This window comes from Rattus rattus, chromosome 5 (assembly GCF_011064425.1).
Source record: "Rattus rattus isolate New Zealand chromosome 5, Rrattus_CSIRO_v1, whole genome shotgun sequence".
In the NCBI taxonomy this organism is placed as follows: Eukaryota; Metazoa; Chordata; class Mammalia; order Rodentia; family Muridae; genus Rattus; species Rattus rattus.
This window is the reverse complement of record NC_046158.1, coordinates 106,762,746-106,777,023: the sequence shown is the minus strand read 5'-3', so window position 1 is coordinate 106,777,023 and position 14,278 is coordinate 106,762,746. Positions and strand designations below refer to the sequence as shown.

Genomic DNA, 14,278 nt, shown 5'->3' with positions numbered 1-14,278 from the left:
GTATGGTGAATGCATCTGTAATCCCAGCCCTAGAAAGGTGAGGCAGGTGCAGTTGTGTGTGGTGAATGCATCTGTAATCCCAGCCCTGGAAAGGTGAGGCAGGTGCAGCTGTGTGTGGTGAATGCATCTGTGATCCCAGCCTAGAAAGGTGAGGCAGGTGCAGCTGTGTGTGGTGAATGCACCTGTGATCCCAGCCCTGGAGAGGTGAGGCAGGTGCAGCTGTGTATGGTGAATGAATCTGTAATCCCAGCCCTAGAAAGGTGAGGCAGGTGCAGCTGTGTGTGGTGAATGCACCTGTGATCCCAGCCCTGAAGAGGTGAGGCAGGTGCAGCTGTGTATGGTGAATGCATCTGTAATCCCAGCCCTGGAGAGGTGAGGCAGGTGCAGCTGTGTATGGTGAATGCATCTGTAATCCCAGCCCTGGAGAGGTGAGGCAGGTACAGCTGTGTATGGTGAATGCATCTGTAATCCCAGCCCTAGAAAGGTGAGGCAGGTGCAGTTGTGTGTGGTGAATGCATCTGTAATCCCAGCCCTGGAGAGGTGAGGCAGGTGCAGCTGTGTGTGGTGAATGCATCTGTCATCCCAGCCCTAGAAAGGTGAGGCAGGTGCAGCTGTGTGTGGTGACATGCACCTGTGACCCCAGCCCTGGAGAGGTGAGGCAGGTGCAGCTGTGTATGGTGAATGTATCTGTAATCCCAGCCCTAGAAAGGTGAGGCAGGTGCAGTTGTATGTGGTGAATGCACCTGTAATCCCAGCCCTGGAGAGGTGAGGCAGGTGCAGCTGTGTGTGGTGAATGCACCTGTGATCCCAGCCCTGGAGAGGTGAGGCAGGTGCAGTTGTGTGTGGTGAATGCACCTGTAATCCCAGCCCTGGAGAGGTGAGGCAGGTACAGCTGTGTGTGGTGAATGCACCTGTGATCCCAGCCCTGAAGAGGTGAGGCAGGTGCAGCTGTATATGATGAATGCACCTGTAATCCCAGCCCTGGAGAGGTGAGGCAGGTGCAGTTGTATGTGGTGAATGCATCTGTAATCCCAGCCCTGGAGAGGTGAGGCAGGTGCAGCTGTGTGTGGTGACATGCACCTGTGATCCCAGCCCTGAAGAGGCAAGTGGATTTCTGGAGTTTACTGACCAGCCTGTCTACCAAATCAGTGATCTCCATGTTCAGAAAAAGATTCAGTCTCCAGAAATAAGGTGGGACACATGCTGGTGGCAGGACATAGAGAAATAAAGCTGGAACTGAACTGGAAGCCCCTTTCTCCTATAGCATACCTACTGCCTGCTGGAAGGTGCTGGAGGCTTCCAGAGGAGAAAAGTTGAAGCCATAATTCCAACCTTCCATGCAAAATGCAATCACTGGAGCATTAGGGGCATGACTGTCACAGGGGTAAATGACAGATACCTGAATAGATTTAAGGCTACAGAGAGAATTCATGATTGGGACTTTAAACCTGTTCAAAAACTCGTGGCTAGGAAGTCATAGTCCCTGGGACACGGATGGGAGGATTCACTACTGCCGTTTTCATAAGTTGACATTCCATAATACTATCTTCTAAATATTTACATTTATACATATAGATACATACCACTGTAAGCCTGGATCTTGCAGTGAAAGAGACTTGTGGCTTCTCTAGCCATGACTGACAAGCACGTAGCCATAAATATTTATATCATTTATTCAGGCTCAGAGACTACTCAGAAGAGGTAGAAAGAATAGAAGAGCCAGGTGTTGGAAAGGGCTACAAGAACACTGTTTTCGGAATGTGACACAGAATTCATGAATGCAGGGTAGCAGAGATCGCCTGCAATGCGCCTGAACAAAGCTGGGTTTTTCAGTAGTCACCCATGGATGGGGAGGACTCAGAGGCCCCTCCATCCCTGGCAAACTATTGGTCGTTGATGAATGTTGGAGTAGGAGACATCGTGGCCTTCAGTCGTATACCCTCCAGGCTCCAAAGTATACTTCTGCAACCACAGTTGTACAGGCAGCCTGGCTTAAACTCGTTGGGTCACAAAATAAAACAAAAGATATAAATGTAGAAAAGGGGGTTGTAGGAAAGAGGCAAAACGAGCAGCGATGGGAGGGAGAGAGAATACGGCAAGGGTAAGAATAATTAGATGCATCATAGTCATATACAAAGGTGTTGAAAGGAAATTTAACTAACAAAAGGCGAGGGTAGGGATTGAGGAAGACATCCAACATCAACCAGTAGCTTCTATACGCACACACATGAGCAAACCCACACACTCCCAAATCCCTCAAGTATCTGAGGTAAAATAACAACTACGCACAGAAAGGTGAGAGGGGACAAGTTTCACAAAGTTGTAAGAATGAGAGAAAGTGGATACTCTGTCCGTCAGTCCCTCTGTCCACAGGTCTATCAGTTGGTCCCTGCTTAGTCCTTAGCCACTTTGCATGCTGCACACCCTAGAAGTACACACTTGGTTTGCGTTCACCCCTGGTCCCGGCACAGAGGTCCTGGAGAAATGACACAGGGTACAATGATTATCTATCTCCAGCTCACAGCACAAGTCTCCTAAAACCTGTGACTTCCCAAACGTTTGGTCTCCTCGATGCAAATATCCCAAATTCCATGGGACTTCCTGGCCACTAAAGCATGCTTTGTCTTCATGAGGTAACTCCTAAATAGGGTCTTAGCCAGCTTCAGGATGGGGTAGAGAGGTCAGTAGCCAGAAAGACCAAGCATGGTTCAGAGCTTACAATTTCATCTGTACCTCTATCAAGAAAACCTTTCATGATCCCAAATGCTTTTAACAGCCCCGTCACTTCAATCCCAGTGCATTAGGGAGCCAAGGCCCAACGTGTTTTAGTGGAAACAGACTACATTCAAACACAGAGAGGGTAAGCCAAAGGAGGAATGCAAGGTGACTGGAAGATCACAGGTGGATGAGAGGGCCTTTGAGGAATCTCTCAGAGGGACACCGTCTAAGCCAGCTGTGCCTGACCATCCCTGTGAACAGCCTCCCACCACTGCCTGATCCCTTCAGATTCTACCTCCCACCTCTTCACCCAGCCTTGCTCTGGAATCCTGAGTTCTGTTCCCAGATGCTGCCATCCTCCTCTCTGAAGGGAAAGCAAGCTCTAACGGGGAGAGCGGTCTTTTGATTTGTTGGGTCTCTAAGAGAAGTCAGAACAAGCCACTGCCCTGGCTATCCTGGAGGATCTGGCACAGGAGGACTCACTCCCATGTCAGAGGTCACTGTTCCTCCTTCACCCTTCCCTAGGGGTCTCCCACAAAACATCCTGCCGAGAGGACACACGAATACACTGGGCACACTTCTACTCAGCCACTCTGGCTTTCTGATGAGCCAGCAAATAGCTCATGGGAGAAGCCCCCCAGCTCAGCCAGCAGTTCTATCCTCTTCCATTTATCTCTCCACAGGGTTCCCCAACTCCAGGGAACAGCATTTCCAAACATCCTTCCCCTTTGATTTTCTAGAACTGTCCTTGACTTTCTCTTGACCCTTTCTCTATTAAAGCTACAACTTTTCTTCCTTCTTTTTAGATACAGATATTTTAGGCAATATCCAAGTAAATTCAGCATCGGATTTAGATCAAGCGTCCATTAAGTGTTTCCCTTCCCTCTTTTCTGGAAAGCGTCCTTTGGGAGCTGCAGGAACTATTGAATTCAGACTATGTGTGGCTGAAATGATACATTTCCGGAGGTTATCAATATTGTTTTTCCATTTGAACTGAACCCTGACTACCGCCACAGCCAAAGTCTGACCACTGAGTCACAGACCCACACCATATCCACATATCCTGCACATGTGCGCACACACACACACACACACCGTGTTGGCTCTACTTTTTTACTGCCTTTGTCTCATACAGTTTTCTTGAATCCTACTCAGCTCTCAGAATTGTGGGAGAACCTGATACAGACCCCCTTCTATTCTGTAAATGTTTCTCCGAACTGAACACTCCTTTCCGGAGAAAGGAGATTCATAAGACTCAGAAGCTCCAAACCTTGCCAGGCCCAGAAAGTGAACAAAAGTTACACAGCTCACAAGATCCTGCTCTAAAGTGATAAAAGTAAAAGGCAGTTACTGGGGAGAGGAGACTTTTTTGGAGAGGGTTGCATGAAAACTGTGCGGGGCAGTGGGGGGTGGGGACCCCAGAGATCCAACTTTCATGGATGTCACCCATACCCAGGGAATGGGGGAGGGTGGGTCAGGGAGGGCAGAAGAGGGATAGAGAGAAATATACCAAGATAGAAGCAAGGGTTGCACAATTAGCAAGAATTGTGTACAAACTAAACATTCCTGTGGGACTATGCATTTGCTATGTAGCATGAAGACCTGGACTCAAATCCCAGAACTTACACAATCCCGGGCATGTTAGCACACATCCGTAATCCAGTGGTGAGCTTTTCAGTGATGTGGATGCCTTGCCACCTGTGCTTCTCTAGGTAACCACAGCAGACTCACTCATTGGCTCACCGAGCTGGACTTGGGCAGAACAGTCTCTTTGGTCCATCGTCCATGCTTATCTGGGATGAACAGATCCCAGGAACAAGCAACACAGTGCAGCTATTCTCTGAGCCCCTCAACTCCCAGAGACGCACATTGCACTTTCTCACCCCCAATGCCCCTTACGTCACAGTCCAGGCTAAGATCTAGAGCTGGGGACAGTGCTGCAGCCTGTAAATGCTCTGTTTCTCCTTTCTTCCTGGAGCTGGGGACAGTCATTTCCTGTGTTCTCCCCACGGGACTTAATCCTAGGGCAGAACTTTGATCATCTGAATCTTCAGTGGCCATTTCCTATCCTGTCAACCACAACCTTCAAGTTCAATGACATTCGCCAGCGATCTTCATGGTCAGCTATAGCATGCCAAGCATGTCCCCATCAGTGCTTGCAACACCATATAAGACGGTAAGCAGAGGTCACAGGCTAATATTAAGTACCCAGAGTATGGGAGCAGTGACAGTGTCCTTAAGAGTCAAAGACTTGCTTTGGTCCAACAATCCCGCTCCGAGACACACACTGTACAGTGCAGAGCCCTGCAGATCTGGTGACCATCGGGCAGGCCTGCTATCTTAGGGGCTCACCATGCCTCCGGTGCATTCACGACAGTCCTGTAGGCAGCGGACAGTCTCCCAAGTGCTGTAGGCTTTCAGCCCAGCCATCAGTGCCTGTAGCGAGCGTCTGTTGATGAGCTCCCTTCCCTGGAGGATGTCTTCATCCAGGATGTGGCCTGCATGCCTGTAAGGCAAAGTAGAGATGTGTGGTTGATGTGTTAGTGTGTCAAACCCATGTGGAAGAAGCATCCATGAACCCCAGTTATTACCCAGGATCCTCTACAAAACTGTCTTCCGGCACTGCCTCTGAGCCTGCAACCACCGGTCTCTACTTGTCCCCATTCGAAGGTTCTCCTTCACTTCTGCCCAGGTTTGCCTTTCTGCAGTCAATTCCTAAGCTCCATTGCTAACACTGGCCTCCCTCTCTGCACCATGCTTCTCTCTCTTCTTCTCTGTCTATACATAGGTCTGGTTCTACATTATTTTCCAAAAGTTTTGCATACCTTGTGAATTTGCCATTCATTTAAAGTCCCCCTGTTCTGGGGTTCTGGATTATATAGTAGTATAGTAGAGTGATGATCCCCAAAGAAGGGTATATTCCTACCTCTGGAACCTGTGCATAAGTCCTCTCACATGGCAAGGGGACTTGGGAGATGTGATTAGAAACCTGGGGTACAGAGCTGGGCTAATGCAAACGGAAGTGTCTGTGTACGAGAGGGAATCAGACAGAGCAGAGGAGGGAAGGAGGAGTCAGAGAGGCAGCACTAGGAAGCGAGTGGGCATTGCTGGCTTCGAGGATGGAAGGAGGGAGCAGGACAAATAATTAAGTGGCCCCAAGAAGCTTTAAAAAGCTCAAGGATGTGGGTTCTCCCTAGATCCTTCCAAAGAGAGGTAAACTTGTGATTCCCTCATTTTAAGCATCCCCAGCTCCCAGAACTGTAAAGCACAGCTCTGTGCTGCTTTAGGACACCAAGTCTATGGATTTCACAGTCTGACTTAAGTGTGGTCGACTGGGATCTAAAAATACTCAATGGAAGATTCCAAAACCAAACAGTCTGTAGGTTTCAAACTGAACATGTCTCTGGGCGGCTAAAACCTCCCAGCATCTCTCTGCACCTTATCTAGAATATGAATGATCTCTCACACACTGTCCATACCGTATCCATCCCAACCACTCACTAGAGCCTCGTAGGAGTCTTAGTTATCCAACTGCCTGTTGTCCTGTGCTGGTGCTTATATGCAGGTAACCTTTGGCCAACACTGTATGCAATGCCTGTATCATCCCTCACCTGCTCACCTCACAGGCACTGCACCAACCCACATCGTAAGAACTGCAGGCGCAGTACAATCAGGCATTGAAAGACATTGGCCATATCCACAGAACATCTTCACAATACATAGCTATAATTGTATTATTTTATTATTGGTTATTGTGGTTAATTTCTTACCTAATTTTATGAATTACATAAATGTATTATAGGCATTATAGAAAAATATAGTTTTATGGAGATGTATACTGTATGTAGAGTTTGCTATCATTCATGGCTCTAGGCATCCACTGGGCATTGGAATGGACTCCCAGAGATAGGCATAGTTTGAGCAGTAGCCGGAAGCGAATGCAGAGTATGACTAATTCCTTCTCTAAAATTATTTTTACCAGTTTTTTTTTTTACTTTTCAACCATCTGTGGGTACAACTACTGTACACTGTCATGTTTGGTGGTCTCCCACTGTGGGTCCTCCTACCTCCTCAAAAGGCCATAGTTAAACAAGGCCAGGTTTTCTTTCTCTTTCTTCTTTGAATATCTTCACTGTGGTCTCATCTTCAGTTTCTTTTACAAAAACAAGTTACTGCCCAGCAGCTGACTAGACAGATGCAGACACCCATAGGCAAACAGTGGTGGAGTTTGGGGACTCTTAGGGAATAACAGAAGGAAGGATTGCAGCCTCAAGGGAGATAGGAACTCCACAAGAAGTCCAACAGAGTTAACTAACCTGGGCCCTTGGGGCTTTTACAGACTGAACCAACAACCAAAGAACATACATGGGCTGGGCCTAGGCCTCCTTGCACATATGTAGCAGATGTACAGCTTGGTCTTCATGTGGGTTTGAACAACTGGAGCAGAGGCTGTCCCAAAAGCTATTGCTGTCTGTGGGATATGTTCTCCTAACTGGGCTGCCTTGTCTGGACTCGGTGGGAGAGGATGCACTTTGCCTCACAGAGACTTGATGTGCCAGGGAGGAGGGGATACCCAGGGGGCCCCCACACATTCAGAGGATATGGGAGGGGGGATGGAAAGGATTGTGGGAGGAGGAGGTGACAGGAAAGGGGTAGAGGGCAGGATGTAAAGTGAATAAGTAAAAAAAGTAAGAATAAATATAAAAACTAAAAAAGAATTAAAAACAGGTTACTGTATAACTAAAGGCCAGGGTGAAGCTTTGCTGAACCGTCTTTATGCAACCAAACTCTAGGATACAGAAAAAGCCTTAGACATGGGCATTAAAGTCAAGGGAGGCCAAGATGCTAAGAGTAGAACAGTACTAGGATCTAAAACTCACTGAAGTTTTCAGACTAGTACTTTGAAGTATGATCACATGGTTTCCCTATCCAGTTTGGGATATTAATTAGTGTTGTCTCTATTCATTAACTTTTAAAGGGGGGGAATTTATGAGCTCTGATGAGAAACCAGATATCCACTATTGACTTTTAAACTATGTTCTAGTTTGCTTTCTGCTGCTGGGATGAACACCATGAACAAAAGTAACTTGGGGAAGAAAGGGTTTGCTTGGCTAACACCTCCAGAGAACAATCCATCATCTTGTGAGTCAGAGCAGGGATTCCAAGCGGGAACCCGAAGCAGAAAAACCACGGAGGAAGCTGTGTACTGGTGCTCACCTGCCACTGCTCAGCCACTTTCCTTATGTAATGCAGGAGAGGCTGCCCAGGGGGTGACACCGCCCGCAGTGGGCTGGACCCTTCCACATTAGTCATCACAGTGCCCCCACAGGACAGTCTGATCTGGGCAATTAACCAGCACATACTACATTAATTTTAGTGATCGTTCTAGGCCTTAAAATATATATTTTGGCTATCATATTTCTGTTAAAAAATATTGTGTCGCTGTGAGGGCGATGCGGGAATGTTTTCCTTATAGAGCACTTCCATTTCATTTTCCCATCCATTACACTACCCAGATTGCTTATACATAAAGAGAGAGACAGGGATAATGCATACAGAGAGGTAGAGCTCCTACACACGTCATAAGCTCCATTACCGGTTTCATCTTAAAGCTTTTTTCTTATCAACATTATTGGGGAATAATTTAAAACAAGCCTTTTAAACAGATCTGATGGCTGTATATTCTAATGAGACTGTCAAGCCACCAAACACTTTCAACAGCACCGCAAAATTACCTACACATTTCTGCAGTCTATCCCTCCCTCCAGCCCCATCCCAAGGTCGCCATGGACAGGTTCTTTGCCACTCATTATAGACTTACTTTTATAGGACTGTACCACACATGTTGTGCTTTCCTTATATAAATTAGTGCTTTGCCTTGAGAGCCATCCTTGTTACAACACTGACTAGTTACTGCTATTCTCTCCTGACAGTTAGTATTCCATTTTATGTAGTGCATATACTACCCTTCAGTTGTGTGTTTGCTTATTAATGAGCACTTCATTTATTTCCTGTTTGGCACTATTACAGATAAAATGGCTGTGAAATTTTATGTGTACACCTTAAAGCACGCACATGGCTTCTTTTCTCTCAGGTAAATATGTAGCAGGGGAATAGCTAGCTAGTGTTGGGTGCAGAGGCAGGCAGATCCCCAGGGCTTGCTGGCCAGACAGCCTAGCTTGAATCCCCAGTACCCGTGTTAAAAAGTAAAACATAGCAAAGGCATATGTGCCTGCAACCTCAGTGTTGGAGGGAGAGGCAGAAGATCCCTAGAGCTTACTGGCCAGCCTGCCTACCCCAAACAGCGAGTGAGCACCCTGTCTAATGGAGGCTTTGTTTCAAGTAAATAAAGTGGACAGAGATAGAAAAAGTCACCCAATGTGCCCCTCTGGCCTCTGTATTTAAACGCATGTGCACGCACGCACACACACACACACACACACACACACACACACACACACACAACTTCTGCTCTGTTGAGGTATCTCAAGATGTTGAAAGAGTCAGTGCATGAGAAATCTTAAGGCGGGGCCTGGTACACTATGAGCACGTGAGTATGCACTAGCAGTTACCTGAAGTGTGCCCTCACAGGTGCCAAGTGGGAAGATTTCTCTAGAGAATGACTAAATCCATCTGAAAGACAGCTACATGAGTGTTTCCACACCCTTTCCTCCACCACTGGTCTGGAACCCAGCCCAGACTGCTCGAGATGCCCATTGTGTCATGAGTAACTAAGAGGCAGACCCAGACATTCTTTTGAGCTGGTGCACTACACACAGGATTTTTTAAAAATTGTTAGTTTCTTTCTAAGCCAGGAGATTTCTTTTCAAAGCAAATCTCACTAGATGGTTCCAAAGGGAGGTCTCCATTCCCTGCTTCCCTGGCCAGGAACTTCTGAACTTCACAACATGAAATCCCTCCTTCACAGACTATCAGGATAGTTTAAATACAAAACTCTAACCAATGCCTTAGCCAAATGTGATATCACTGAACAAGGTAACTTCATTCCCTTAGTTGAATCAATCTATGCAGAGTCAGACACTGTGAGATATGAAGACACCAAATTAATGACCCGCAACTTCTCAACACAAGTTAGGTCCTCAACCAAGAGTAACTGTGCAAGGATTCCAGGAGGTGGCTTGGAAGAGCTTTGTCTAAGAGGCTGACAGCTAGAGTGTGGGGGATGAATGCAGCAGGTGCTGATGGGAGGGGGCTGGCAGGAGACTTGTGAGCCCAGGGATGAAATTTGGAGTCCAATAGTAGACTTAACAGAAGAGAGAAGTGGACAGGTAGACAGGGCCTGTGCCAGAGGGAAGGCTTTCCACACAATGCAACTTTAACTTCTCTAGGACAGAAGATACTTGAGAGTCCCAGTGAGAACTCAGACTTTGTCTCAGGCAAGAGGTTGCTGGTGGTAAATTCAAATAGGTGTAGGTCGGCCAAGCTGCCATGAACTGGAATGTGCTACTTCCTTAGAATCTGAAGGAAGGGAAGCCCCTGAGGTTGACCTCTGACCTCCTCCTATGCACAACATACATGTGCTTGCACTCACACAACAAGCAGGCAACAGTCAAGAATTCAGAAGCCCATGGAGCAGTTGGGTTGGTGATGGGTTTGACAACACAGCACAGTACCACACCTGACACAAAAACAGCTCTGTGATTGGGTATTCATTTGTGTCAATCACCTGCCATTTCCCACCTTGAATCCTAAAGTTAGAACTGAGGTTCGTCTCTACTGGAGTGAATCACACCAAGCTACAGGAATAGAAGTCAGAATGTGCATTGTCCTAGCTATGGTGATGAAGTGGGGTTCAACTAAGGGACCCAGGGAGCTTCCTGAGGTGATGAAAATGATTTATACTTAGAATGTTCGCTGCACAACAGTTCATATGTGCCCAGACTCACTAAACTTCACACTACAATTTGTGCATTTTACTCTACCTAAATTCAGGGGAAAAGTAGCTTGGTCCTATGCTAGCCCAGCACGCACAGCAGCCATGGTTCAGTCCTGTACGCTGGTTAGTATTTGTCAGCTGGGAAGAGAGACTACCTTTATCGAATTGACCCGTAGGCCAGGCTTTGGGCCACTTTCTTGATCGATGGCTGATGTGGGAGGGCCTAACCCACTGTGGGTGTCAGCCCTACTCAGCAAGTGATCCTGGGTTGTATAAGAAAGCAAGCTGAGTAAGCCAGGGGGAGTGAGCCGGTAAGCAGTGTTCCTCCATAGTTTCTGCCTTGACTTACCTCAAGAATGGATAAGTATACAGACTTGTGAGCAAATGAATCTTTTCCTCCCAATTTGCTTTTGGTTACTGGTTTATCACAGAACAGCACGCTGGGACACCCCAGTACTGGGAGGAAGGTTCAGAAACTTCGATGTAACATATGTTGGGCGTGAGTGATTTCTGTTTTCCTCATGTAGCTTGGACTAAAACTGATTTTTCTTTTTCATTCTCAGTACTCCCCCTGCCTCGGGTTATAAGAAGACCCCAGCCAGGCCCAAGGACTCTGGCACCGCACAGGTCAGCAGCACATCAGACATGGCAGGGTCTAGCAGAGCAGTCTTATAACCGTGCTCATTCGTCACCCTGTACGTTTTCCAACAAACATGGGCTGTAAGTTACCCAGGAGCTGACCCTGGCAGCCCCACTGTCCACATCCTCTTGGGCTCTGTGATCTTAGGCAAACCTGGAAGTTTCTTTTTTGTCTTTAGGACGGAGGGATTGCAGTGACGCACAACCCTGCCCCTGGGCTGGGAGATGAGCATCTGACAGCTCCATTCAAAGCCTGGGGAGAGGGCTGTAAAGGTGGCTCAGCCGCTCAGAGCACTCGCTGCTCTTCCAGAGGACCCAGGTTTGTTCCCAGTACTCATAATGGTTCAGAATATCTGTAACTGCGGTTTTGGTGTATCGCATGCCCTCACATGTGGTGCACATACATACATGTGGGCTAATAGTCAAACACATAAATAAATTAAGGCAAAAATGCTGCGAAGCCTGTGGTGAAGGTGACATGCCGTGCACTTACGGTGCCTTGACCATGATTTTATTCAGCACCCACCTCTGCCCCAACATGCATGCCTTGATCTGGCTGTTAGCTTCACTGTCCATTTAGAAACTGTACCAGAAGGTGAAGGTATTAACTGTTCAAATCTGTCACTTTTTCTCTTCTACTTTTATTATTTTTTGCTTGTTTATTTTATTTTATGTGCCCTACTGCTTTGCCTACGTTCATATCTGTGCACCATGAGAGTGCCTTGTGACCACGGAGCTCACAGATCCCCTGAAACTGGGATCTAATAGGCTATGTGATAGACTATGAGACGTTTGAGGTTGAACTAAATGTATTTTGCATTGTGTATGGCTTGGTATGGCCCCCACAGACTCATATGTTTGAATAAGCTTATGGGGGCCAGAAGTGGAATGCGGTGGTGTTAATATGCTTGGCCTTGGAAGTGGCACTATTAGGAGGTGTGGCCTTGTTGGAGTGGGTGTGGCCTTTTGGATAGGTGTGGCCTTGTTGGAGGAAGTGTGTCACTGTGTGTGTGTGATGGGAGGGGGGCTTTGAGACCCTCCACCTAGCCATGTGGGAAACAGTCTTCTCCTGACTACCTTGGGTGAAGATGTAGAACTCTCAGCTCCTCCAGCCCCATGCCTACCTGGATGCTGCCATGCCCCCACCTTGATAACAGACTGAACCTCTGAACCTGTAAGCCAGCCCCAATTACAGGTTGTCCTTGTAAGAGTTGCCTTGGTCATGGTGTCTGCCACAGCATTAAAACATAACTAAGAGTATCCTTAGCTCATAATGGTTATGAGCCACCATGTGAGTGGGAATCGAACCCAGATCCTCTGGAAGATCAGCCATGCTTTTAGTGCTGAGCCATCGATACAGCTCCCATCTGTTGTTGTAGATCCATGAATTCTTGGTGGATTCCACACTCTGGACACTAAGTTAATTTTGGGTTTTGCCTTGCATTTGGGATCAGCTTCTCCCACCCCACCAAGGCCCTTTCCTGCTCACAGAAATGAGTCTTGTGTCGTACACCCCCTCCCCAAGGCTTCCTTGGAGAGAAGCATCCCCAGAGCCATCTCACCTGCTGGTGAAGGTCAGGGCCAGGGCTGTGGCCAGGTGAGACATCAGCCTGAATGCCTGCATTTGGTGCTCAATGATCTTCACCTCTTCTTTGCCCTTGGGCCCAAACTGCCTTCGGCTAGAGAGAATAAATAACAAAAAACAAAACTTTTACCAAAATGCAGTAGGTGACTTCATTTTCATGGCTGCAAGTGGCAGCCAGCGTTGGTATTTCAAATGCTGCAGGATATAGAAACCCAAGTCTCCTAAAATGTGTTTAAAACAGTCCAGCCTTCCGAGGAAAACCCAACAGAAAGTCTTTAGCTTCCCTAGACATTCACCTTCCCACGGTGGAATACGCGTAAGGCACCATATCTACCTAATGCATGGAGTAATTTGTACTCCTTAACATTTACATGACATCTTATAGCTGCAAGTGCCCCACGATCATTAATTATTCAGCTTTACTGGGTTTGTGACATAATTAATAGGACAGGAGCTGTAGCCTAGAACATATTTCAAAAGGACATTTGCAACAAGGAGGGTGGTGGTGGCCTCCACACTCCTGTCAGTTTGCAGGTGGATCATTACTCCCAGTGCTCCTGGGGCCCCCTGCAGTTCTGCGAGGAACAGTGTTCTCCACATCCTGAAGATTCTGTGCTTGTACCCGCAGCTTTAGGGCCCTCAGAGGCAGATGCATCTCATGTCTTTCCTCTAGAAGACGGGTGGAACTGTTTCTGCAGCAAGCCTCATGAGCAAACCTGAAGATTTTGTCATAGATTGTGACCTAAAGCCACAGTTTGTGAGCAACCCAGAGCTGACACAGAGCTTGCCCCCAATAGTCTATGGCTCTGGAATTGGTGACATTCTGTCTTTAAACAGCCATAAGCTTGGTTTGATTTTTTTAAAGCAATGTTTTACATAAACATTATCATGTTGTGCATACATGTACATGCACTTGCGTGTGTGTGTGTGTTCATTCTCAAACACACAAAGGAAACGTGTGTTGTAGACACTATTGAGCTGGGCAAACTCAAACTGTGCATCTCCATGTCTAATATCCAACTCCTTTCATCTTTCTTGACTACAACAAACTTCTTTCTCTTGGGCTGCTTCCACTCCCTGTGAGCAGCTTTCCTCGGCAGGCATCCCACAGCTCTGGCATCTCTAATATCTTAGGTTTTGCAAGGCTACTTCAACTTCACAGATTCTTGTTCCAATGTCTGGGATCCACACACAATCTTCTGGGCTTCTCAAAAGGGCTTGGGTCACTTCTCCAGTTCTGCCCTCAGTAGCACTCTAGACTCTGACTCTACTCCACTGCTGCTGCTGTTCTTGGTGGTCATCCCCTGGTACTGGCATCTACAATACACTGGGGTCTTCTGCTGCAATTAGGCTTCACCAGTAAATAGTACCTCATAAGTTTCCTTCATGGCGCCAACCCCTTTGCATGACCCCTTCAGTCCTGGGTTATCAACTGCAAC

At 47.2% G+C, this 14,278-nt stretch overlaps 1 protein-coding gene across 1 annotated transcript in view; it reads right to left on the bottom strand.

Annotated features, from left to right (window-relative positions):
- Positions 1 to 14,278, bottom strand: part of Acoxl (acyl-CoA oxidase like) — a 297,983-nt gene that overhangs the window by 139,441 nt on the left and 144,264 nt on the right. The window contains exons 12-13 of the mRNA XM_032902341.1: positions 12,817 to 12,933; positions 5,071 to 5,224 (exon numbers count right to left, since the gene is read on the bottom strand). Coding sequence (XP_032758232.1) covers positions 5,071 to 5,224; positions 12,817 to 12,933 — 271 coding nt within the window. The remainder of the gene's footprint in view (positions 1 to 5,070; positions 5,225 to 12,816; positions 12,934 to 14,278) is intronic.